This window comes from Sciurus vulgaris (assembly GCF_902686455.1).
Source record: "Sciurus vulgaris genome assembly, chromosome: 7".
Lineage (NCBI taxonomy): Eukaryota > Metazoa > Chordata > Mammalia > Rodentia > Sciuridae > Sciurus > Sciurus vulgaris.
This window is the reverse complement of record NC_136467.1, coordinates 8,039,729-8,063,604: the sequence shown is the minus strand read 5'-3', so window position 1 is coordinate 8,063,604 and position 23,876 is coordinate 8,039,729. Positions and strand designations below refer to the sequence as shown.

General features: G+C 50.5%; 1 protein-coding gene and 1 pseudogene across 2 annotated transcripts; one reads left to right on the top strand and one right to left on the bottom strand.

Moving 5' to 3' along the window:
• The first annotated feature begins 273 nt into the window (after positions 1–273).
• Positions 274–5,146, top strand: MAS1 (MAS1 proto-oncogene, G protein-coupled receptor). Its single transcript, XM_079146594.1, has 2 exons — positions 274–400; positions 4,019–5,146. Exon 2 carries the CDS (start codon positions 4,054–4,056, stop codon positions 5,029–5,031), a length of 978 nt encoding a protein of 325 aa, XP_079002720.1. The 5' UTR covers positions 274–400; positions 4,019–4,053; the 3' UTR covers positions 5,032–5,146.
• Positions 5,147–20,043: 14,897 nt separating this feature from the next.
• LOC306665502 (actin, cytoplasmic 2-like) lies at positions 20,044–21,259 on the bottom strand (annotated as a pseudogene). Its single transcript has one exon. The product of its transcript is annotated as an actin, cytoplasmic 2-like (transcript).
• Between the last annotated feature and the right edge of the window lie 2,617 nt (positions 21,260–23,876).

The window sequence follows — 23,876 nt, the reverse complement described above, 5'->3', positions numbered from 1 at the left end:
GCCTGCGGTGCTGGGCGTGGCCGCTGCTCCGCGCCTGGCCTCGCTACTGTCCTTAGTTTTTCCTCTGCAGAGTGGGGGCAACCGTGCCTTCCTCTCCAGCCTCCCTGGCTGGGGCTAGGGACCCGAGTGGGGTGGGAAGGGTGCTGCAGCTTGGCGCCTGACATGGTGCTCTGACGCTCCACCTGCTTCTTTCTCCCCAGGAGGAGAGGAGACGCTTCCCCGATGCTGCCTGTCCTGCCTTCCAAGGGCCATGTGCCACCTGCACCACCTGCGCCTCCCGCGCCACTCCTCCAGCGCTCTGCTCCCAACTGAGGCTCCTGTCTCTGTGCCACTGACCAGGTCAGGGGCAGCACAGGCTGTTAGGATGAGTTGTCCTCGAACCACACACTGTCACTGCCAGGTAAACACAAGTCACTGCAAATACAATCGCTCTATTTTCAAAAATGGTGGGCGGGTCTGGGCAGAGCCCTCACAGACTGGGTGGATGTGGTGTCAGGAAGCCACCCTGCTGGTCCACCCTGCAGTGCAAATGCTTCCTCTCATCCTCACCCTGGGCCTTTGTTGGGTGTCAGGGAGTTGAAAGTGAAATCTTCTGAGCCAGACTGTATTGTCAGCTGACGGCGATCACTCCTCTCCTCCCCTAACCTTCCCATCCTCCAGCACCCCAGGCATCCACCCGCAAAGACCAGGAACTCAGGAGATGACCAAAGAGCCCCAAGGAGGACAGGGCCAGCAGTGGCGAGCACACAGGGCCAGCTGGGTCCCAGGCCCCCCTCATCATCTGTTATTTCACTGTAGAGGCTCAAATTCAGTTTGGCTGGGGAAGACCACAAAGGTGATTTTGGCCATGAGCTCACCTAAATAAAACCCACCCAGGCTCCCTTAAGGCTGCAGCCCCAGAACGTGTGTTTTATGTACAACACCTGGGAATTTTCAAAGCATCAGAACTGGATGAGCAGAGCTGGCAGAGAAAGCTGGGTGTGCCCTGGCTGGCCGTTCTTTCCCTGATGGAACCCCTACCCACCATGCAGCCTCCCCCTGGGCCCCGGTCTCCCTGCCTCTGCCACGCTGTTCTCTTTTCTTCAATGCTTTCTTCCCTTCCCTCAGCTAACATCCTCCTACTGACCCCTCCAGACCTGGCCCCGTAATCCCCTGAAGACCCCGTGATGCACCTTCTGGCTGCGCGTGTGCCCACCCTCAGTCGAGGACTCCCTATTCCACCTGCCTTTTCCAGGAGGCCACTTGAAAAAGTTTGATTACTTCTGGGGCTTATGCTCCATTTCTAGTGGACAGAGCTGATTAGACTTCCTTCCCCACTCCTTTTTCATAGTCTAGATTATTCTTCCTCTGCCTCTCAAACATCAGCAGCTGCAGAACACCCAGCTCTGCAGCGGGCACCCCCAACCATCTCACCAGGACACCTGCAGAGCCCCAAGTGGCTCTCCCAGATTCCTTCACGAGTTCGGCACGTGGCTCATGGCCATCTTTCCTAACAGGATTCCTGGGCTCCAGCACTTTCCTCAGCCATCTCATGGTCCATGTTGATAGCTCTTCCAGCCCCTGGCTGCAGGTCCTGAGCTCACCTGATCTCATCCTGCTGCTCCCTCAGCCATTCCTGGGCGGGGTCAAGTCCTGCACTTGTCCACACCAATAACCCCCAGGACTAGGCCACCGGCTCAGTGACCCAAGGCTGTTCTTCCACCTCCTGCTGCCCCGTCAGTGCCTGCGGTCCCCCTCCGACATCCCTGGATGGCGCTGGATCCACCACTGTGTTCCCGCTCCTGTTGGCTGTCATCTTTCTCTTTCCCTCACTTTTCTCCTGACCCCATTGGGTTCTGAAGTCCATCGTCACAGCCATTGCTTTCCATGCGCTTCAGTTCCACAGTCCTGCTCTCTGTTGTACCAATCCGTAAAGCCCCAACCCTGGATAGGTCCTGGTCCATCCTGGCACGTGGACAGCAGAGCCCCAGCTGGGTGCAGCACACCTGCACTGGATTATCTTCCTTCAGATTCCGAGCGTGGGCTGATGGACTCTGAGGCCTGCCTGGCCATCCTGGCTGTCTGTCTATTTCCTGGTCCTTTTTTTCACTTGATCATGTCACTCTCACCCTCTCTCGGTAAATCTTCAATCTCTCCTCACCCTTAGCTGATGACCTTGACCCTTACTTTGCTGAGAAAAGTGACCCTGTGCATTCGGGGGAGTATATCTAACTTCCACCCCTTCTGCAATCGCAGCTACCCACCAGGCTGCATTTGGACCACGGCTCTGCTCTGTCACCACGAATCGCTGGGCTCCTCATCCAGCATAGGCCAGCGATCCCTGAGCTCTGGACTCTCACGTTCCTGATGCATGGATGGCTTCCTTCCTCCTGGGTGATTCCTATCGGCTTATCCGACCTCCCATCCCCAGCCCCCGGGGGGCCTGACCATACCCTGTCTCCACTTCCATTCTCTCGAGATGCACTCTAGCCAGGGCTTCTTTCGCCCCCTCCCGGAGCTGCTTCTTTGTTTCAAGGCCTGCTCCCATGGCCAAGCTCCACTGCTCATCTCACTCGAACTCCCAGTAGGATTTGTTGCCTTCTCAGTTTCCACGGCTTCTTCCTGCTCCTCTCCTCTAGACTTTGAAATGTGCCCAGACAGCATTCCTTAGAAAACCCTTCCCCTTTTCCATTAATTGCATTTCGTAGGCACACTCATCTGTCCTCAAGATTTCAAGCCCCACCTGTTTGCACACAGCACTCACATTGAGATCCCTGCATGCAGCGGTGCCCCCAGCTCCTGGTGCTCCACTGGACGTCCCTGCTGCTGTCTCCTAGGCTCTCCAGCTCTGGAGTCCTCCTCCTAACTCTCCCTGCTGGCATCTGGTCCATTCAGCAAATGGCTAAACTCGTATTCTCTCTTTTTACCATAATGTACATCTTGTCCATCTGCAAATCCAAATCCATCCAGGCTCCATCCAGGTATGGCTGACCCCCTACACCCTAGTCCACGCCACTCTTCTCTCCGTCAGGGCTCCTTGACCTCCTTCTTCCTGATGCAGCCCCTCGAGTCTAATCTGAACACAGGCTGTCGACTCCTGAGTCCTGTCTTTTCACTCCTTCTCTCGGAACCTTCTGGTGGCCTCCAATCTCACTGGGCTGGAGAGTGAAACCCTTGCAATGGCCTATGATCTGGCTCCAGGCACCTGTTGCCTGCTGCCTGCCTGATTCTGTGCCCTGCTCATGCTGCTCGGGCCACGCTGCTCTTCCTCCTGTTCTTCACAGACGTCCAGCTCACTCCTTCTTCTGGGTCGTTGCACTTGCTGATCCCTCTGCCTAGAATGCTCTTCCCCGGTACCTGCAGTTCTGGGTCGCTACTTCTTTCTTGCCTTTGCCAAGTGTGACCGTATGAGTTGGATCTTTCCCATCACTCCAGGCAAAATAGAAACCCCAGCCTATCTTCTCTAACTCAGCGTGACTTTCCCGCACAGCACCTGTTACATCGATCTATGCATGTTGTGGTTGATCTTTGGTTGACTGCCTCCCTACTGGAATTTAAACTCCAAGAGGCTGGCATGTGTTCTGGTTCAGGCGCTACTGTGTCCTGATGCCTGGCACTGAGCTGGGTTCCTGAAGTTGTGGGGGTAGGTCTTCGTCTTCTAATGATGAAGTTAAAGGAAAACCTGCCCCACTGGAAGGAATTTCCCGTGTTCCACCTGAACGGCACAGGGACATGTTAGTAGGGAGGTGTGGTCAGGACAGGGTCTCTGGGTTTCTGGATCGCACCCAGCTCGCCAACCAGACTTTGGCACCGAGCCACAGGCAGATGGTAACCAAGGATGAGGGACTGTCGGGATCAGAAACATCGCTAAGTCAGGTCTTTCTCTTGGCGAATGTCTCATTTTATCATCGTCAGAAAGAGATTCAAACAGTTCTTTGAACTTCTTGAAAATTACCTGGAGGTTATGATTCGTAGCAGAAATTCCCCCTTTTGTTTCAGTGCCCCACTCCTCACTGTTCTGTGTCTGGCTTGTTCACAGACGGTCACCTGAAGCGCCCCAGCCGAGGCCTCCTCATGGATGGGTCAAACGTGACCTCGTCTGCTGAGGGGGAGTCGCTGAACATCTCGAGCAGCAGGAACGACTCCGCAGGGAGTCCACGCCCGCACATCCCAGCTGTGCACTGGGTCATTATGAGCATTTCTCCCCTGGGGTTTGTGGAAAATGGAATTCTCCTCTGGTTCCTCTGCTTCCGGATGAGAAGAAATCCCTTCACCGTCTACATCACCCACTTGTCCATTGCGGACATCTCGCTACTCTTCTGTATTTTCATTCTGTCCATCGACTATGCTTTAGACTATGAGCTCTCTTCCGGCCACTACTATACGATCGTCACATTATCGGTGACTTTCCTGTTCGGTTACAACACGGGCCTCTATCTGCTGACGGCCATCAGTGTGGAGAGGTGCCTGTCGGTCCTCTACCCCATCTGGTACCGATGCCACCGCCCCAAGCACCAGTCGGCACTGGTCTGCGCCCTCCTCTGGGCGCTTTCTTGCTTGGTGACCACCATGGAGTATGTCATGTGCATCGACAGCGGAGAAGAGAGTCACTCCCGAAGTGACTGCAGGGCGGTCATCATCTTCATAGCCGTTCTGAGCTTCCTAGTCTTCACTCCCCTCATGCTGGTGTCCAGCGCCATCTTGGTAGTGAAGATCCGAAAGAACACGTGGACGTCGCATTCCTCGAAGCTGTACGTGGTGATCATGGTCACCATCATCATATTCCTCATCTTCGCCGTGCCCATGAGAGTCCTCTACCTGCTGTACTATGAGTACTGGTCCACGTTCGGGAACCTGCACAACCTCTCTCTGCTCTTCTCCACCATCAACAGCAGCGCCAACCCTTTCATTTACTTCTTTGTGGGCAGCAGCAAGAAGAAGAGGTTCAAGGAGTCCTTGAAAGTGGTCCTGACCAGGGCTTTCAAAGATGAGATGCAGCCTCGGCGCCAGGAGGACAAGGGCAACACCACCTCGATTGAGACGGTCGTCTGAGGACCCAGAAGGGACAGAATTGTGGACAAAAGCTGAGGTGCACGGCGACTTTAGTTTGTGTGCAGTACGTGACTTAAGCGTGTTCCAATTCCCTGATCCAGGAGGACACCTTTCCACATGCATGAGAGGCTAATGGCCACGAGAGTCTGCTCTTTTCCTGTCCGCTGGGAATGCCTAAATCCCCGTCAGGCCTCTGTCGTTTCTGTACGCAACAAAACCCTTTATGCTCTTGCTAGCTCTTCTGGCGGCATTTTATTATGATTTACAAAAGCTACTCTAAGGGGAAGACTTTCAGCTGTGACCAGGAGCCGTACCAGCCGCAAAGCGTTTGTTGGAACTGGCGGAGGAGCGCAGTGTGTTGGGAAGAACCAGGGGTTAGCCTGACTGCCATTGGCACGTGACCTCGGCAGGTGGTTCACCCTGTCTGAGCCTCCCTTCCTCCTTCATGACATAACAACAGCGCCCTCTAGGCCTCCCAGGGTAGCGGTGAGGATGAAGCGGGATGGCATGTCAAGGACCTGGCACGTGGTCAGTGTTCAATAAATATCCACCTCTCCTCACTCCTCCAGGTGGAAGATAAACGCTCATTTCTGTCTTGTTACGTGCACACGCACACAGCTCTGTCATGTGCAAATGTTGTCACATCTTTCGAAACGTTGGGTGTAGATTGGCGAGGGCTTTGGCTTGCAGTGTGACATCTTCTCGTGGTGTGGCACCTCTGTGGGAAACCTCGGCAGGTGCTATCATCGTAGTGGCCACTTGCTGGAGCCTCGTGTCGGGTGTGGAGACAAACACCTGCCCAGCCAGTGCAGGTCCTTGTGGCCTCCAGTCCCTCTGTGTGGCGATTTTGGTGCAGGAGTCTGGGTTTTGAAGTGCTTTACTGGCACGGTTGCACAGAGGCACCCCGACTTGCCAGCTCACGAGGCTGACGGTGGTGTTCTGGAGACCCTCCTCCACAAGGTGGGTTACTTGTAGCCACAGAGTCCCCACCTCAGCCCTGGGCAGGTCTCTGCACCTCGATGCCTCCTTTCTGATGGCATTCTGTGCATCTTTCCTGGAAGGAGGCTCCGTGGCAGGGCCGTCTCTGCACGGCTTCCTCGGCATCTCTACTCAGCGCTGGCCCGGCAGCCTCTGCCTCCCACCTGCCACGAGTTGCCCCCCGCAGGCAGCACATCTGGGTTAGTGGGAAACCTGTCTGGCTATGACTGCACGCGTTGCCAGTCTGTTTCCTTCTTCCCCTCGGAGGCGGCCGTGCCTCATGCGAATCTTCATGTGAGGAAAACGTTCCAGTCCACAATAAGTCCCCTAAGATTCATTTTTACTCTTTGTCCTTCAAAGGGCCAGAGAATCAGGGATGAGATGGCTCTCTCTTGCTGCCTGTTCCTTCTCCATTCTCTTCCTCAGAAAGAACCATCGCCCTTACGCATGGGGACAGCTTTGCTGGGGGAGATGTGCGAGTCTCTCCCACCAAGCCGGGACCCCACTGCCAGCCAAGCTGCGTGCAGGAGGCTTTTCGGTGGGTGACGATACGTGATTCAGAAGGGAGGCAGCTTGCTGTCAGGAGCCCAGATGGGGCCTGGAGCAATGACATTTAGAACGATCTTGTTTTTGGTAGAAAACAGAGCCTCTTCACTGGGAAAGGACAGAATCTGGAGATCAGAGTGGTTTCCCTCTGTTTCCCATCTTCTCCCCGGTGCTGAGTGCTGGGCTCTGGGCTAGAGAAGGGGGTTTCCTCATCCCATGTCCAAGGGTTGTGCTAGTCAGGTTTTTTGTGGCTGAGAAGCAACATTGCCAGAGGCAAACTGACTCACAGGGGGAAAGATACTCGCTGGTTCTTGGTTTAGAGGTTCAGGTTGCTTAGCCCCGTTTCTTTGGAACTGTGGTGGCCCAGCGCATCATGGCAGGAGTGCGTGGTGGGGGAGGCTGTTCATCTGGTGGCAGCTGGGAAGCAAGGAGAGAGAGGAAGGCCCTGGGGTTCCAAGAGTCAGCCAGGGACACACCCCAGTGACCTAACTTCCCTCTCACAAGTGCTACCACCTAAAGGTTCCGCCGCCTCCCAGTAGTGAGACAGGCTGGCCACACTTTCAAACCAGAGCAGCGATCTTCGTCTCAAAGAGGAACCTAAGGCTGTTAGAGACAAGGGATTTCTACCCAAGGGAAAGGCGGTGGACTGACTGGAAGCCTCCATCTTGCTTTCTTGCAAACAAAATGGGAAATTGAATTCGATACTGAACATGAAGACGGCTCTAAACTTTCAAAGGGCGATGACTTTCAAAGAAGTAGGATTTGGAGTGTAGTTGACAAATTCCTCTCTCTCTTCACCCAAACCTGTCCCCATAATATCCTTATTTAGTTAAAACTAAAACAAGATTCAAGAAAATTTGCAAATTTGCAAATATCCTAGGTCATTTATACCCTCTGGGACTTGGCAATTAGCTTCAGTCACTGTAGGTGCCCTTTCTGAGGATCTGGGGGAGCGAGGGAGGTTTTTCAGAGATGACATCTGTCCTTGACCAAGGAAAAGGATGGTAGCATTCATGCCCAAGCATTCTGCAAGACCCCACAATGTGACCAAGGCAAAGACGGGCCTGCAGAAGGCCCCGTCCCCTGCAGCGGAAGAGAAGCCCACACAGAACTGCAGCTCGGCGCTGCACACAGAGCCGTCTGGAGAGTGCAGGAACCGCAGTGGCAACAGTTCAGAAGGAGCCAGACATCTCTTTAAGTTTGATTTTGGTCATGGTGCCTTGAGCTCTTGGGCAAGTGCTCCACCATTGGGTCACACCCTCCAGACAAGTCACATCTTTTTTAGAGAAAACTGAATGTTCCCCTGAAGCAACCTCTGGGTTGCTTGAAGGCAGGTAGAATTTTGAAGATGGGTAGGACGGAGGGCGGCAAGCACAGGCAAATCCACTCTCTGTGCCCTTGGCCAGTGGCAGGCCACGTGGTTGGTCACATGGTCCTGGAGATGCTGTGGTCCTGGGCCACCTCTGCCCCATCTCTTTCTGTTGCAGTTGTCCCTGACTTTCTGCCACCGGGCTCTTCATGTCATTTGGAGCAGGGCTCCCAGGCTGGCTCCCGCCACACTCCCTGGCCCTCTGCCAGCTGGTCTCATTCCTCATCTCCACGAGAATCCTCCCCTGGAGCCCATCTCTGCTCCACTCAGGCCCCCAGCTCCTCTCCTTAGAGTGGCACGCTGGCTCTCGCCATGACCACAGGCCCATCAGCTGCAGGCTGAGTCCCTCCTCCTGTCCTCACCTGCTCCACCTTCTGCTGCTGCTGCCTGCCTTTCCACACTCAAGGCCTCTCCTCCTGACCACTGAGTGCACGCCCCTCTGCATCATCTCCCCCTCCCACTCGGTGCTCTGGGGTCCTGTCACTCTCTCGCCATGCTCTCTGCCCCTGGCTCTTAGGTCCTGCACTCCAGGCCAGGCTGCTGGGTGAGTGCGGAAGGCCCCAGCCATCACCTGAGGGCTCTGCAGACTCGGTCCTCACCCTGGGCTGCTCTCTCCACCTCACTTCAGGCTCTCCCTCTGGAACCTTCCCCCTCAAAGTCATGGGTCCCTGTCACTAGCTCCTCATCACCTCGTGTCACATGCCACTGAACAGAAAGGGGAATGACCTCAGACCCTCCCATCTGCCGTGACCTCAGTCATGCCCTCTCCCATCTGAAGACGTTCCTTCCTGTCCCCGCTCCCAGGCAAGAACACACCTGTATTCCAGCAAGCCTTTTATTTATTAAGTCCTCAGAGTGGTCCGCGGGTTCCAGGTGGGCGGCCCCTGTCTGCCTCTGGGCGCTCCCAGCACTGGCCCTTGGCTCCTCCTCAGCCTCCCTGATTTCTTCTCGAGTCTCCAGAAATGCCAAGGGTGCTGCTACTTCTGGGCTCCGAGCTGTGACGGTTCCTTCCATCTGTCACCCGGGGGCTCTGCTCACTTCCTCTCTTCCCTTGGCCTCTGGTCAGATGTCGCCTCAGTGGGGGCTCTCCCTGGACGTCCCACAGCCAGGCTCCCTCTGTTCTTCCCTTGGAGCTTCCCCTCGTTGCCCTGTGGGACCCCATTGTCTCTTCAGCCCCCCTCTCTTCCCAGGGGAATGCAAGCGTCTTCCCAAGTCGGGGACTGTGCTCACTGCTTAGCCCCAGGATCTGGCATGGGATGTGCTGTGGTGATTGAATCCATTTCTCTCCTCTCTGGGATGCTTCTCTTCCACATTTAAATAGCTTCAAATAGTTTCCATCTTAAATAATCAAAAAACAAAAGCCATTCCTTGCTCCTACCACCCTGCCCATCTTTTATCCCATCTTTCTCCTCCCTTCGGAACAACCTTCTGGAAAGTTTCCTCACCTTTCTTATTTTCTCTATCGTGATTCACACCTCACATCCCAGCACCCAGTTTGCCACCTGGTTATCACAGTGACATTGGCCCAGCAGGGAAATGAGTGGCTTTTACGCTTGCCATACCTAATGTTGTCTTAGTATATTTTCCATTGCTATCACAGAGTACCTGAGTCTGGGTAATTTATGAAGGAAAGAAGTTTATTTGAGATTATGTTTCTAGAGGCGAGGAAGGTTGCTACGTCGGGTGGGTAACTCGTGGTTTGTCATAACAAGGCAGAAAAGTGGAAGCACAAGCAGCCATCTGCAGAAGAGGCAGAGCATGAGGGTCAGCTCACCCAGGACGATAAACCCTGTCCCGTGAGGAAGAGCTCACCCCTCCTAATGACCTCATCACCTCTTACAGACCCCGCCTCCCCACACCACCACAATGGAACCAAATTGCAACATGAGTTTTGAGGGGACACTCTACAGTCAAACAATTTTTAAAAAGCCTGTTGTAGCGTTTGACACAGTTGGCCACCCTGTTGAAAACATCCCTTCTCTTGGGCTCCAGTTTGCTGCTTTTTCTTCTCTCATTTTGAACCCTAGCCTACTGATCTGGAATCTTCTTGGCTCTTCCATGGCTCTTGTCCTGCTCCTCCCTCCAACTGCCATGTTTTCCACGATTCAGTGACCGGCCTGCTCTTCTTCTGAACACACTCCCTGGGCGTACCCGTCCCTTACTGCTCACGTGTTGATGACCCTCAAATCTGTTTGCTGACCAAACTCTTTGCTGGGTTCCTGTTGTATGTCTCCAGTCACCTGATGGACATTTTCCCTGATGCCCCACAGTGCTTCAAACGCAGCCCGCCTGTCCCTCCGCACCGTGCCATGTTCCTTTCTCAGTAAACAGCACAAGTCACTGTCGCCCAGCAGGGCTATATCCTTTGCATAGGTTGGTCTTCCCTTTCTTTACTTCTTTTTATTTACGTCTAGCAAACTCCATTTACTCATCTACATCCAGTTCAAGCATCGGTGACTCACAGAGCCTTCGAGAAGCTGAGTTCCCAGTCAACCACTGTGGACCTTGTTTTTCCCAGACTTTCCACATCTCGTCCCCTTCCTCTCCTACCTGGTGACTTGTTTCCCTTTACACGAGGAAATCAGGAGTAAGTGGAAGCACTCTTCACAGGTTCCCCAGCCACGCGACCAGCTGCATCTCTCTGCACATGCCCCGCTTCATGCTCTGGGGAGCTTGCACGCTCCTGGTTAGGTGCTCCCTCCTCCCCACTGACCTCCTGACACCATTCTCAGCAGTTCTTCCCTCTGTCCTGCACCATCAATGTCAGTCCAGGCCAGGATTTTCGGGAAGCAGGGTGGTTTGGATTACCCTTCTCCCTGCTACATGAATTCAAAGAATTTGAAGAATGAAATCCACAGACACAAGGGTGAGAGCAAATGTTTTAATCAGCTTTCTCGTTGCTAGGACTTAAAGATCTGACCAGAACAATTGTGGAGGAGGAAGAATTTATTTGCGGGCTCACAGTTTCGGCAGTCTTGATCCATAAACAGCAGGCTCCATCCCTCAGGGCTTGGGGTGAGGCAGGACATTGTGGTGGAAGAGTGTGGCAGGGGAAAGCGGCTCACATGGTGATCAGGATTAGAGAGTCTCCACTCTCCAGATATAAAATATATGCCCCAAAGTCACGCCCCCAGTGAACTGGTTCCTCCTGCCTCCAGTCACCACCCAGTCAATCCATCAGGGATTAAGTCACTGGTTAGGTTAAGGCTGGAACCGGATCATTCCTCCTCCAGATCTTGCGCTCTCACACATGGGCTTTTGGGGAACACCTCATCTAAACCATAACATAAGTAAGAGGACTTATTGAGTAATAGAAAGAGAGCAGAGCTCCCAAAGAGGGGTGCTCCCGAGAGAGGGATACAAGAGAGGGGCTACGGTCTAGGGGTTCCCTGGATGGACGCATGACAGGAGCTAGCCCCTGCCTAGTCCTGGGCGAGGCATGAGTGCCCACAGCTCTTCATGTGTTCTCTGGCTCTGTCAAGTCGCCATGCCGTTTCTGGTGGGGTCTGAATACCTGGCAGTAGACGTCTCACTCTCAGTTCGTACATTTTTTATTTTTTTCCCTCTGTTTATACAGGAGTCATCCTGGCCTTGACGAGGCCTGGCTTTTGTCTGTAGCTTCTCAGCCCTGCTACATGGAGACCTGACCTTGAAGCAGCCCAGGTTTCCTACCTGTCCGTGACAGCCCTCTCTCCTGCTCGGATATAGAGCTGTTTCTCTGCAGACAACACTGTCTGCACAGACATGAGCATCTGCAGTCACCAGCCGTCCAATGTCATTCTTCCCATGCTCTGCGCCCAGCAGTCCCAGTGCCCGGTGGAGATGGGACCAATCAGCCAGTTGCCTTCATGGAGTTGTTTAGGAAACACCTGTAAACGACCCTCCTATGCTCATATATGAACACACGTCCAGGCAACTCCACAACATGTCCAACCACAAGAATGGGATCAAAATCGTCATGGGTTGCACCCCATGTATGTATAATATGTCAGAATACACCCTACTGTCCTGTACCTCTGAAAACAGCAACAACGAGAAAAGAACACCTGGAAGGTGCCTTAAGGAGTCCCGACAATTTTTTTTTCTCCAGATAATATCTCATTTTATTTTTATTTTTTTAATACATAATACTAGGATTATTGTTACATTTCCACACATGCACACAAATCAGTATGATCAGTTCCATCCCTCCCTTCTCCTCTCCTCCTCCCTCCCCTGGAGGAGTTAACCCTAACCCTAACCCTAACCCTAACCCTTCATTTACATGACTGTTCTCACTTCTGTTTTCTCTTACCATTTTACCATGAGAAAATAACTCCTTTAGGTTAAATTTCGTGTTTTTACTCAACCCCTTCTAAAATTACTGAAACTCCTTGACTTAAGATGGGGCCACATCCCAGTAAATCCATTGTGAAGTGAAACTATCCTGAGTCAAAAATGCACATGCTCCACCTAACACTGCACATCACAGCTCAGTGACACAGCACACGGCGTCCCAGCTGTTGCCCTTGCCGTCACCTGGCTGACGGGAGCTGTGGCTCTCTGCCACCATCCAGCATCTTGAGAGAGAGTGGGACTGCGTGCCTTCAACCTGGGAAAGATCCAAATTCAAAATTCTAGGGAGAGTTTGTATTGAGCCAGCCTGGCGTTTGCAGCCTCCTGAAGTCAAAAGGTAAGTAGTCGAGGCATCAAAGTCCAGGACTGTCTGCAGAAACCTCCTGGGAGGGGTCGCACTTCCAGCTATACAGAATTTTTCTTGTGCTTTTTCTCATGGAAACAGCAGTATTAGTGGGGTTCTCTACAGGAACAGAATCAATAGGAGGTATGGTTATAACAAGGGGATTTATTAGGTTGGCTTCCACGACCAGAAGCTGGATAGTCCACAGTGGCCGTCTGCAGCTGGAGAGCTGGAGGAACCAGCAGCTGTGCAGTCCAGAAGCCTCAGAACAAGAGGGATGAGCAGTGCTACCCTAGTCCTGGACAGAAGGCTTCTGGAAACTCCCTGAAGAATCACTGGCAGAGTCCACTTTGGAGGAATGAAGGAGTGATAGTCTGATATCCTCGGGTGATCTCAGCGTGGTCAAGAACCTGTTCAAGAAGAGCCAAGTTTGCATCTGCTGCTGCTTCCTTGTTCTTCCAGCTTTGATTCCATCCAAGCCACCATCCTATTGGATGCTGCTGCCCATGCTTAGGGAGGGTCTCCACTTCAGTTCGCTATCCCACATGCCAATCATTCCCAGACACGCCCTCATGGACACACCCAGAAGCCTCTTAATCATTGGCATCTCTTTTTTTTTTTTTTTTTTTGTGGTACTGGGGATCGAACTCAGGGCCTTGTGCTTGCACTCTACCAGCTGAGCTGTCTCCCCAGCCCCATTGGCATCTCTTAATTCAGTCAAAATGACAATTCAAATTAACCATTATAGGAAGACTGGATGTTTTCAGGCTGCAGAATCAGAGGGGAGGAGAGATGGTGGGAGTGAAGAAAGGAGGAGTGGGGTAAGGAAGTACCAGATCCCTTCATCCTGCAACAGGGGTTGTCTCTTCTTTTTAACAAATTTTAATTTCCTTAAAATTCTGAGGCTGTGTGGGAAACACAAATCTCCTAATATGAAAGCATTTACAACAAATGCATCACTTAGAACAGTCTTCCCTTCATGCTTGGCACTGGGGTCATCTCTGCCTCATCGACGTTGTTGTGGGTGTGCTTTGTGACTCTTGGGAGTCCACGCAAGCACACTGCAGACGGGTCAAGAAGTTACACTGGGGACTGGGAACGTGGCTCAGTGGTAGAGTACTTGCCTACCACACGTGAAGCACTGGGTTTGGGTCTCACACAGCATGTGAATAAATAAAATAAAGGTATTGTGTCCATCTACAACTAAAAAAATGCTAAAAAATTTAAAAAGAAGTTACACTGGTGATCTTGTAAAACATTTGGGACTCTGTTAAGTTGGTAAGAGAGGTGTCCGAGAATTGTTAAAGTAACTCCCAACTATTGCTAAAAGAGCACAGAGCAGAGTTAGTGCCGCAGTCAACAGTGGAATCAGCAAAAAGACAAGGAGGTGGTGAGGGAGTTTCCAGAAAGAAGGATTTTCATCTCAAATGTTTAGAAGAGGCATTTGGGAAAACTGAGTAAGTCTTCAGGTATTTTTGCAAAAATTACTCACTTTTTGATAGTCAGCAAAAGTAATCTTTAGGTAAAGTGTGTTACTTCATCATTATGATAAAATTTTGACAGAAAAATGATGCCCCAAAATTAACTATTTTGTGGCTTCAAACAATTGTATATCGTCATTTCTCAAGGTCCATCACCAAGATATTCAGTGTCTTTTGTGGTTGGAAGTCATGGTCTGATATTGATTGAGATTTCAGCCACCTGAAGGCTCGACTATGCAGGGCATCCAAGATGGCGCACTCACCAGCTTGTCCTTGGTTGTGGATGCATCCGGAGAGGGTGACCAGCATTTCTACCCAAGACCCCTTGATGCAGCCTGAGCTTCCTACAACACAGAGACTATGTTTTGAGATGCAGCTTTCTAGAATGAGTTTCCCCAGGAGGCCCAAATCAACTACTGAGTTCTCATTTGTTACAAATAATTGGCACATGGTTGAAATTATGATAAATTTCCATAAAGTCAGAATTTTAAATATTTCATAACTTTAACTTCACTTTTATAGGATTTACTATGAAATTTTGACTTTTATTTTAATAAGATTTTCTTTGAACAAACTTTTACTAAAACTATCCAAACCTAGATAAGGAGGTCCTCTTGCACCAATTGTTTTAAAATGGAATGTATGACTATTAATACAAAGGGTAAAATTGCCGAAGCAGATTTAACGTGAATTAGAGATCTTACCCTGCATGAGACCAATGATTCGAATGCCCAGAGGCAAGTGCCACGCACAACGAAGCAGTCTTTTCTGGAGGAACCAAACTTTCATCATGTGGCTCCTACAAACATCTCCTTCTCCTATGTCAGGACATATTCTAGTTTCTGATTGGTGAGTGTTGAGTGACATGTGTAGACACAACGTTCTCAAAGGAAGCTGGTGGGGCTTGGGGGTGTGTCTGTTTTGCACTGTTAACTACACAGGTAGAAAGTACTTGTGTAACCACCCCTCCTTCTCCAGGCTTTTACGCCCCTTGAATCTATACATCTCACATTTATTTATAATAAGCAATCTTAACAGACTGGGTACATCTGCTGAAAACAGAGGCGTCCCTGAGTTCAGCATTTTACAAAGCAGGCTGGTGGAGGTCTTCAGCATCTTTATGCAGAGCCCTGGTGAGGTCACTTGCTAGTGGCCCAGGCACTCCTGCAGGGAAGCCTGTGGCCCACACTCCATTTCCGGTACCTTCCAGTCAACACCAGTCCAAGGCAGAGAACTTCCTGGAGGAGCAGGGGAGGTACACTGTGCTGGAAGTCAGAAGACAGGCCTCGAAGCCCGACTCTCTGCTTGGTAGCTGTGCAAAAGCCAACTAGTTAGTCCCTGTGACCTTTTGTTGCTTTATCTACATGACTGGTAACTTAGTTGGAGTCCCTCCAAAGCAGATCCTGAGCCAGGGGTTTGCAGCAAGTAACTTGCTGAGGACAAGAGGAGAAGAGGGGAGTCCAGAGAGGGCAGGGAGAAAGCCATGGAGGCTGCGTGCAGGAGTGCAGTGCAGGGACCCAGGACGGTGAGGACCCACATCAGACCTGTCTTCCTGGAGGGGCAAAGGGGCATGACACTGACCCCTCAGCTCCTGGCTCTCAGTGACAGGGGTCATTTGCCAACCTCAGCACCCAGTTCTTCTGCACCTGCCCTGCGCTCAACACCTGAGGCCAAGTGACACAGGAGCCAGGGGACAGGTGCAGGATCTGACCAAAAGCATCTGCCATAATCAGATAAAAAGCCCCTATCCCATAAAGCAGCTCTGCCAAGTAAGTGAAATAGTACATGTGGAAACTGTAAACGGCAAGAGTTAACTCTTCCAAGGGCCGGGGATGCGACTCAGCGGTAGCGCACTTGTCTGGCACGAGCAGGCTCAGGGTTCAATTCCCAGCACCACAAAAGAAAAAGACATTAGCTCTTCCCTGAGGACATTATGCAAAGTGAAATACCCATGCACCAAGGGACAGCGGCTGTCCGATTCCACGTGACAGAGGTCCCTAGAGCAGAGACGAGAGGGGCTGGGGAAGGAGAGGAGGGGAGATAGTGTTCAGTGGGACTGAGTTTCAGTCCAGGAAGGTGAAAGATTCTTGGGATCTGTCGCACAACAGTGTGCACACAGATAGCACTATTGTTCTGAACATTTAAAATGTGGCAATTATCAAAAATATAAGCAATAGTAAGTGTTGACGAGGATGTGGGGGAAAAGGCACACTCATATATTGTTGGGGACTGCAGATTGGTGCAGCCACTCTAGAAAGCAATATGGAGATTCCTCAGAAAACTTGGAATGGAACCACCATTTGACCCAGCTATCCCACTCCTTGGCCTATACCCAAAGGACTTAAAATCAGCATAGTACAGTGATGCAGCCACATCAATGTTTATAGCACTCAATTCACGATAGCAAAACTATGGAACCAACCTAGATGCCCTTCAATAGTTGAATGGATAAAGAAAATGTGGAACATATCAACAGTGGAATATTACTCAGCCTTAAAGAAGAACGAAATTATGGCATTTGTGGGTAAATGGATGAAGTTGGAGAATATCATGCAAAGTGAAATAAACCAATCCCCCAAAACCAAAGGCTGAATGTTTTCTCTGAGAAGTGGATGCTGATCCATAGTGGGGGGTGGGTAGAGAAGAATGAAGGAACTTTGGATTGTACAGAGGGGAGTGTGGGGAGGGGTAGGGCGGCCAGGATGGGAAGGACAGTAGAATGGAGGTATATATTATCCCATATACTTTATATATTTATATATTCATAGAAAGAAAAAATCTGAATTGCATTCATTAAATATGAAGGAAAGGTATCTTTTCAAAAAATACTCCTTTTTTTTTTTTTTTAAAGCCTTCAGCCATTTTAAAAAATTTAAAAACAAACCAACTTTAGCTTGCAGGCTATTTTAGTCAACTTTTCACTGCTGTGAACAAAAGACCTGACAAGAACAATTTTAGAGGAGAAAGTTTATTTTGGGGCTCATGGTTTCAGAGGTCTCAGTCCATGGAGAGCTAACTCCATCCCCCAGGGCTTGAGGTGAGGCAGATCGTGGTGACAGAAGAGTGTGGTAAAGGACAGTGGCTTAGAACATGGCCAGGAAGGAGAGAGAGAGAGCAAACAAGAGCGAAAGTGAGCACTCTGCTTACAAGGACAAAAATATACACCTCAAAGGCAGGTGCCCAGGGACCCGTCTCTGCTCCAGCCACACCCACCTGCCTACTCACCTCCCCGCTGATCCCTATCAGAGGGTTAATGCACTGATGAGGTTAAACCTCTCATAACGCAACCTTTCCTCTCTCGCTTTCTTGCATCTTATCACACATGAGTTTTAGAGGACACTTCGTAACTAAATCAAAACACAGGCTGTTCAAAAATGCATGGTGGCCAGATTTGGCAGTGGGTGCACTTTGCTACCCCTGGCCCAGGGTATTTTGGGGGTCCACCTTCTGGAACTTTAATTCTTTTGGTCACAGCATGTCCATTGAACAATCCTGACCTCAGAAGCGCAGATCCTCATTGTTTCCTGGGGTTCTAACCTTGTAGTAGGACTAGCAGGCATCTTCTCTCAAACCTGGTGGATGAGATTGATGTAACACTGACAAATTCAGTTGTTGGTAAATCACAAGGTGATATACAAAATGAGAGAGCTATTTTCTGTGGAAGGTAATTTAGCTGTAATGTAACTCCAGTCCTATGCTCAGGGACCATTTTATTCACTCATACCAAACTGTATTATCTGTGCTGAGGAATTATTAGAATTTTTCAGAGATCAGAAATGAAATATTCATGCATAAAAATTTTTTGTTGGGTTTTCAGAAGGATGACAATCTCACATATGGCTTTTGGGTACAGTGTGAATGAAATTGCTAAAAATTTCAAAACCAGAACATTCTTAATATTGAGTTGATTAGCACTTGCAAGCTCCATGCCATCACTATCCTAAACAAGGAACATAAGCCTTGTCCCAAGTTGTGGGATAAATATTTCAGGAGCACAATTGCAAAGGTCAGTATCACACACTGTTATCACACTGATTTATTGATGTGTGCTTTGGATCAATGTGTACCTATTAGAATGATTTGCTCTTAGGCAAATTTAGAAAGCTAAAAACCTTCCTGAAAATGGTATAATGGCACAAAGAAGCATCTTTAAAATCCTCAGGCCCCTTAGCAGTGGTTGAGCTGAGCTACCAAGCGCTTCCTGTCTTTCTTCTTCCAAGGGCAGAGAAAATCTGTGAGGGGTGATCTTTCCTTGCTGCCTCTGGCTGAGACAGCACTCACCACCCTAGGGAATGTACGACAGTGCTAGTTGTATTTTTGGAGAACTTAGCACCTCAAAGTCTTGCCTTTTAATTCTACAGAGCAGGATCAAGGGTATTTCCAGTTAGATTTCAGGTCTGAAGGCTCTTCTGTGAGACATGTGAGGCAGAAGAGTCGGTGATACTTTTGCATGGCTAACGCCTGGCCTTCTCAGCCCTCCACATCCTGGCATTTTCTCTGGGACTGTCCTTCAATGAGGGAAAGGACAGCTGCTGGGCACCCTGTCCACAAAGACCCTTCGAGTGTCCTCACTCTTAGGCTATCTCTGCTTGCTTTGACTTTTCTTGGAGATCTTATGCCCTCTGAACATCTGTGTCTCCCCCAGTTCACAGGGTGAAATCTGAAACCTCAACGTGGTGGTATTTGGAGTTGGGTCTTAGATCATGAGGTCAAAGTCGGCATGAAGAGGAAGAGTGCTTCCATAAAAGAAATCCCAGAGAGCCCGCTCCCCTCCACCCCGTGCTAATACGGCCAGCACGGCCAGTCTGGGGACAGGAAGCGGCCCTCCCCAGGTCGGGCTCTGCCACTGCTTCCATCTTGGACTTCAATCTCCAGAATGGTTGGTTACCAGTCACCCAGTCTATAGGATTTTGTTACAGCAGCTGAAATGGACTGAGACACCCGCTTTCGACCTTTGCCTTACTGTGGTGAAGGTGGGTGGACTGAGCTGAGCGGGGCGGGCACTTCTGAGGGTGCAGAGTGTTAGAGCACCTCGGCCCTCACGCATCCTCTCCCCGCCAGTGACAGCAGTATGGAGACCACCATGGAATGGTGACTCTGGGGACGTGGCCTGTGAAACTCGATGAGTCTGTGCCTCTCTCAGATGACATCCATGACCCCACGTGCCTTGCCAGTGCTCACCAGCTGGCCTGTGTTCTGCAAAGGGCCTGGTGGGGAGGCAGGTGGAGGCTGATGTGGGAGTTTGGACACGTCTGTTGGATGACTGAGACCTTCGCAGGGCTGAATTCCTCAGAAGGATCCCCAGCAGAGGCCTCGGCCCTTGCGTAGGTCACAACCTGGGAGAGGGACAGGGGTTGAGTCAGGAAGGTCCACTGCTGGGCAGAGGGCTCCCAGGCTGCCTGGTGCCACAGGGGAGCATGAGCACGTACTGCCCTCGTGGTGACCAGATGGGGTGCTTCGTGTCCGTACTCAAAATACTGGACTTGCGTTTTGTCTAAACTTGTCTTCTTATTTCATTTTTTAAGTAATATATATATATATATATATATATATATACATACATATATATATACACATTTTTTTTTCATCTTTAAGGTGTGCACTTTTATGGAACTGGTCTCAAATCAGTGTACAGGTAAGCCCTGGCTGCCTCCACACCGCAGCCCACTCTTAGGGAGACCAAGCCTTCATACATCTCAAGTTGGGGGACAAAAAGGGGGGCCACGATGGCTGACATTCAAAAAAAAATAAGAAAGTATTAAGGTGAAGATCAAAAAAATCTGCATTACATCATTTACACAAAAGCAATGCTGTCCCCTCCCCATATGGACTCGGGTGAGGACTGGGCCGTCCTCCAGGAGGAGGAGTGGGCGGCTTTTGGGAGGGTGAGGGACTTCCTGTAACAGTGCATCTCACTGTATTTGGAATGACTATTTAAAAAAAGGAACGCGGTACAAAGTCCTCGGCCACATTGTAGATCTTTGGGGATGCTCGCTCCAACCGACTGCTGTCACCTTCACCGTTCCGGTTTTTAAATCCTGAGTCAAAAGCACCAAAACAAAAACAAAAACAAAAAGAAAAAAAAAAAAAAAAAAAAAACAAATAAAGCCAGGCCAATCTCATCTTGTTTTCTGCGCAAGTTAGGTTTTGTCAAGAAAGGGTGGAACGCAGCTAAGTAACAGTCCGCCTAGAAGCATTCACGGTGGACAATGGAGGGGCCAGACTAGTTGTACTCCTGCTTGCCGACCCACATCTGCTGGAAGGTGGACAGTGAGGCCAGGATGGCCGCCAATCCACACAGAATACTTGTGCTCAGGGGGAGCAATGATCTTGGTCTTCATTGTGTGCTGGGTGCCAGGGCCGTGATCACCTTCTGCATCCTGTCAGCAATGCCTGGGTACATGGTGGTGCCACCAGACAGCACTGTGTTGGTATAGAGGTCCTTGCAAATGTCAACGTCACACTTCATGATGGAGTTGAAAGTAGTTTCATGGACGCCACAGGATTCCATGCCAAAGACAGAAGGCTGGCAGAGCGCCTCAGGGCAGCGGCACCGCTCATTGCCAATGGTGATCACCGGGCCATCAACAGCTCACAGCTCTTCTCCAGGGAGGAGCTAGAGGCCGCAGTGGCCATCTCCTGCTCGAAGTTCAGGGCAGCGTACGTAACACAGCTTCTCCCTGAAGTCACACACACTTTCCCACTCAATGGTGGTGGCGAAGCTGTAGCCACGCTCAGTCAGGATCTTCATGAGGTAGTCTGTCAGGCCCCAATCAGCCAGGTCCAGACGGAGGATGGCGTGAGGGAGGGTATACCCCTTGTAGATGGGCACTGTGTGGGTGACCCCATCACCGGAGTCCGTCACAATGCCAATGGTACGACCAGAGGCGTACAGGGACAGCACAGCCTGGATGGCCAAATACCTGGCTGGCGTGTTGAAGGTCTCAAACACGATCTGGGTCATCTTCTCACGGTTGGCCTTGGGGTTCAGGGGGGCCTCGGTCAGCAGCACAGGGTGCTCCTCGGGGAGTTCGTTGTAGGTGTGGTGCCAAATCTCCTCCATGTCGTCCCAGTTGGTGACAATGCCGTGCTCAACGGGGTACTGCAGGGTCAGGATGCTTCTCTTGCTCTGGGCCTCGTTGCCCACATAGGAACCCTCTGGCCCATGCCTACCATCATGCCCTGGTGCCGCAGGCACCCCACGATGGAGGGAAGACGGCCCGGGGAGCATCGTCGCCCGTGAAGCCGGCCTTGCACGTGCCGGAGCCCTTGTCACGATGAGTGCTGCGATATCGTCATCCACGGCGAGCTGGGTGGCGGGTGTGGTGGCGGCTGCAGAGCAGCAAGGGGTGGACGCGGTCTCGGCCTAAGTAATGCATTTTTATCTGGTCTACAAGGGATTGGAAACAAACACCGGTGGAAAGTTCCCTTCCCCACGGGCCGTTTGGGAAGCACAGCGCAGGCCCGGGAACCTGGACAGTCCCTTTCCTCTCCCTCTCCCTGGGGAGCTGTGCTTCAGTGCAAAGGTTGTTCTTGTGTTGTGTTGTCGTATTGTTTTTCTGTGTTAATTTTACGTTGTTTTAACAACTTCCTGAGATAAATCAACTTAAGTCGAGGAGAAGTTTGTTTGGGCTCACAGTGTCAGAGGTTTCCTCTCTTGGTGGCTTGCCGGCCACTTTGGACCTACGGTGGCACAGTGTGTCACGGTGGGAGTGGATACCATAGTGAGCTGCTCGCCTCCTGCAGCCAGGGGCAAAGAGGGACAGGAAGGGGACAAGGAGTCTCGATGTCCCTTTCAAGGGCACATACTAGTGACTAACTTCCTCCCCTGAGGGCCTACTTCTTGAAGGGTCCACAACCTCCCAGTGGCCCCATGGGCTAGGGAGCCAGCCTTCAACACATGGGTCTCTGAGGGACATTCAGATCCAGACTATAGCGAGTATGTTGTGTTCTTATCGTGTTGTGTTGGATTGACTGTGTTGCGTTTCAGTGTGCGGTGTTATAGTTCATTGTGTTATATTGTGCCTTGCATTATGGTGCGGTGTGTTGCATTGTGTTGGGCCGTACTATATTGTGTAGCATTGTGTCATGCTGTAGTCTAAAGAAAAGCAGTGATCAGTGACCCACAGAAAGGGAGGCTCTGGATGTGTACCATGTAGGCTGAGCCCCCCCTCAGCCAAGCCTCGCCAGCTTGCTATTGCCGGCACTGCCCACTCCGGCCCTGGAGGCTGGGCTGCCCCAGCTGCTGCCTCTGCATGCCACCCGGTGACATTCCAGGCTCTGGTTTTCCACACAAGTGCCAGGTGAGAGTACAGTGGGAAATGTCAAGTTCACCCACTCCGTCCTGGCCACCACGGGTCGGGAAGGAGCGTCCTTCCCTTCCCTGATCCTGTGACAGCCATTTCTCCACCCCGCAAACTGAAATGACGAGTGTCCATCTGGCCCATGGCTTTGGCCACCTGGTGTCCCACTCTTGCCCCTCCCGCGTTTTGAACTCTCCCACCTAACGCCTGACCCTGTGGCTCCTCCTCACTCAAAGGGTCGATGACTGATTCCAGACCAAGTCCGAGGTGTCCGGGCGCCGCCCTTCCTCCTCCTTTTTCTAGGTTTGGAGAGAAGTAAGGAAGTAGTAAATATTGGTCCGAAATGCTACGATATTTTCTATTCAATTTGCACCCCATGGACTGTCCATCTGTACGCCCACAATGATGAGTTCTATGCTGTGGTTTTGCATATCTACCTGTGAACCAGCTGATAGATAATAATGAATCACATAAGGACCAGGCTGTCTTCCTGTTTTCAAATCTATGATTTCTCACAAGAAATTAAGGGGCCAAACCTCTTTATAAAGCCTTAGGTAGCTTTAGGTTTGGGTATGTATGGCACTTTCTGTGTTTTCAACAGAAGGGAGGAGTCGATTTTCTGTGATGAACCTTCCATATCCCTTAGAGCAAAATTCTCTTATTGAGCCTGAGTTCAGGAGCATCACCGATAGGCCACCCCAGGAGACTTTATCTGTGTAAGTAACCGCCTCATGAGGAGCAGAGATCACAGTGGTACCCTCTTATTCACAACTTTGCTTTCTCAGCTTTAGTTACCTGTGATCAACTGTGGTCTGAAAATATTAAATGAAAAATTCCATAAATGAACAATTCATAAGTTTTAAATCACACATCATTCTAAGTAGCACGATGAAATCCGTGCCACTCGGCTCCATCCGCTCAGGATGTGAATCATTTCCTTGTCCAGCATATCCACACTGTATATGCTACCTTCCTGTTAGTCACTTAGTAGCCATCTCTGTTATCAGATTGACTGTTGAGGTTTCACAGTGCTTGTTTTTAAATAACCCTTTTTTATTCAATAAAGTTTCCAAAATATAGGAGTAGTGATACAAAGAGGGTCCAGGATATACAACACAGAAGGACAGATTAACTTTGAAACTAAGTGGCAATGCTGTAGGGCACATAGGAAGAAGCATAGCAGTGATCAGTACTATCAGAGGTTTTAGGGATCAGTGGGGATCTTGGAACATACTCCCCTTGAATACGGGAAGACTACCATAATACCAACGCAACTAGCAATTTAGTATTTGCCAGGTACTTTTCTTAGACCTTCAGGTGCTTATCATATTTAGTCTTTATCATCTTATAGGCATATACTAAGATCATCTCCATTTTACAGATCAAACCGACAGTCCAACTCCACACCTTCTGCTCTTCATTTTATTCACAGATAAGATTCATGCCAATGCTGACCAAAGAATTGCTTTCACTGTTTATCCTGAAAAGGA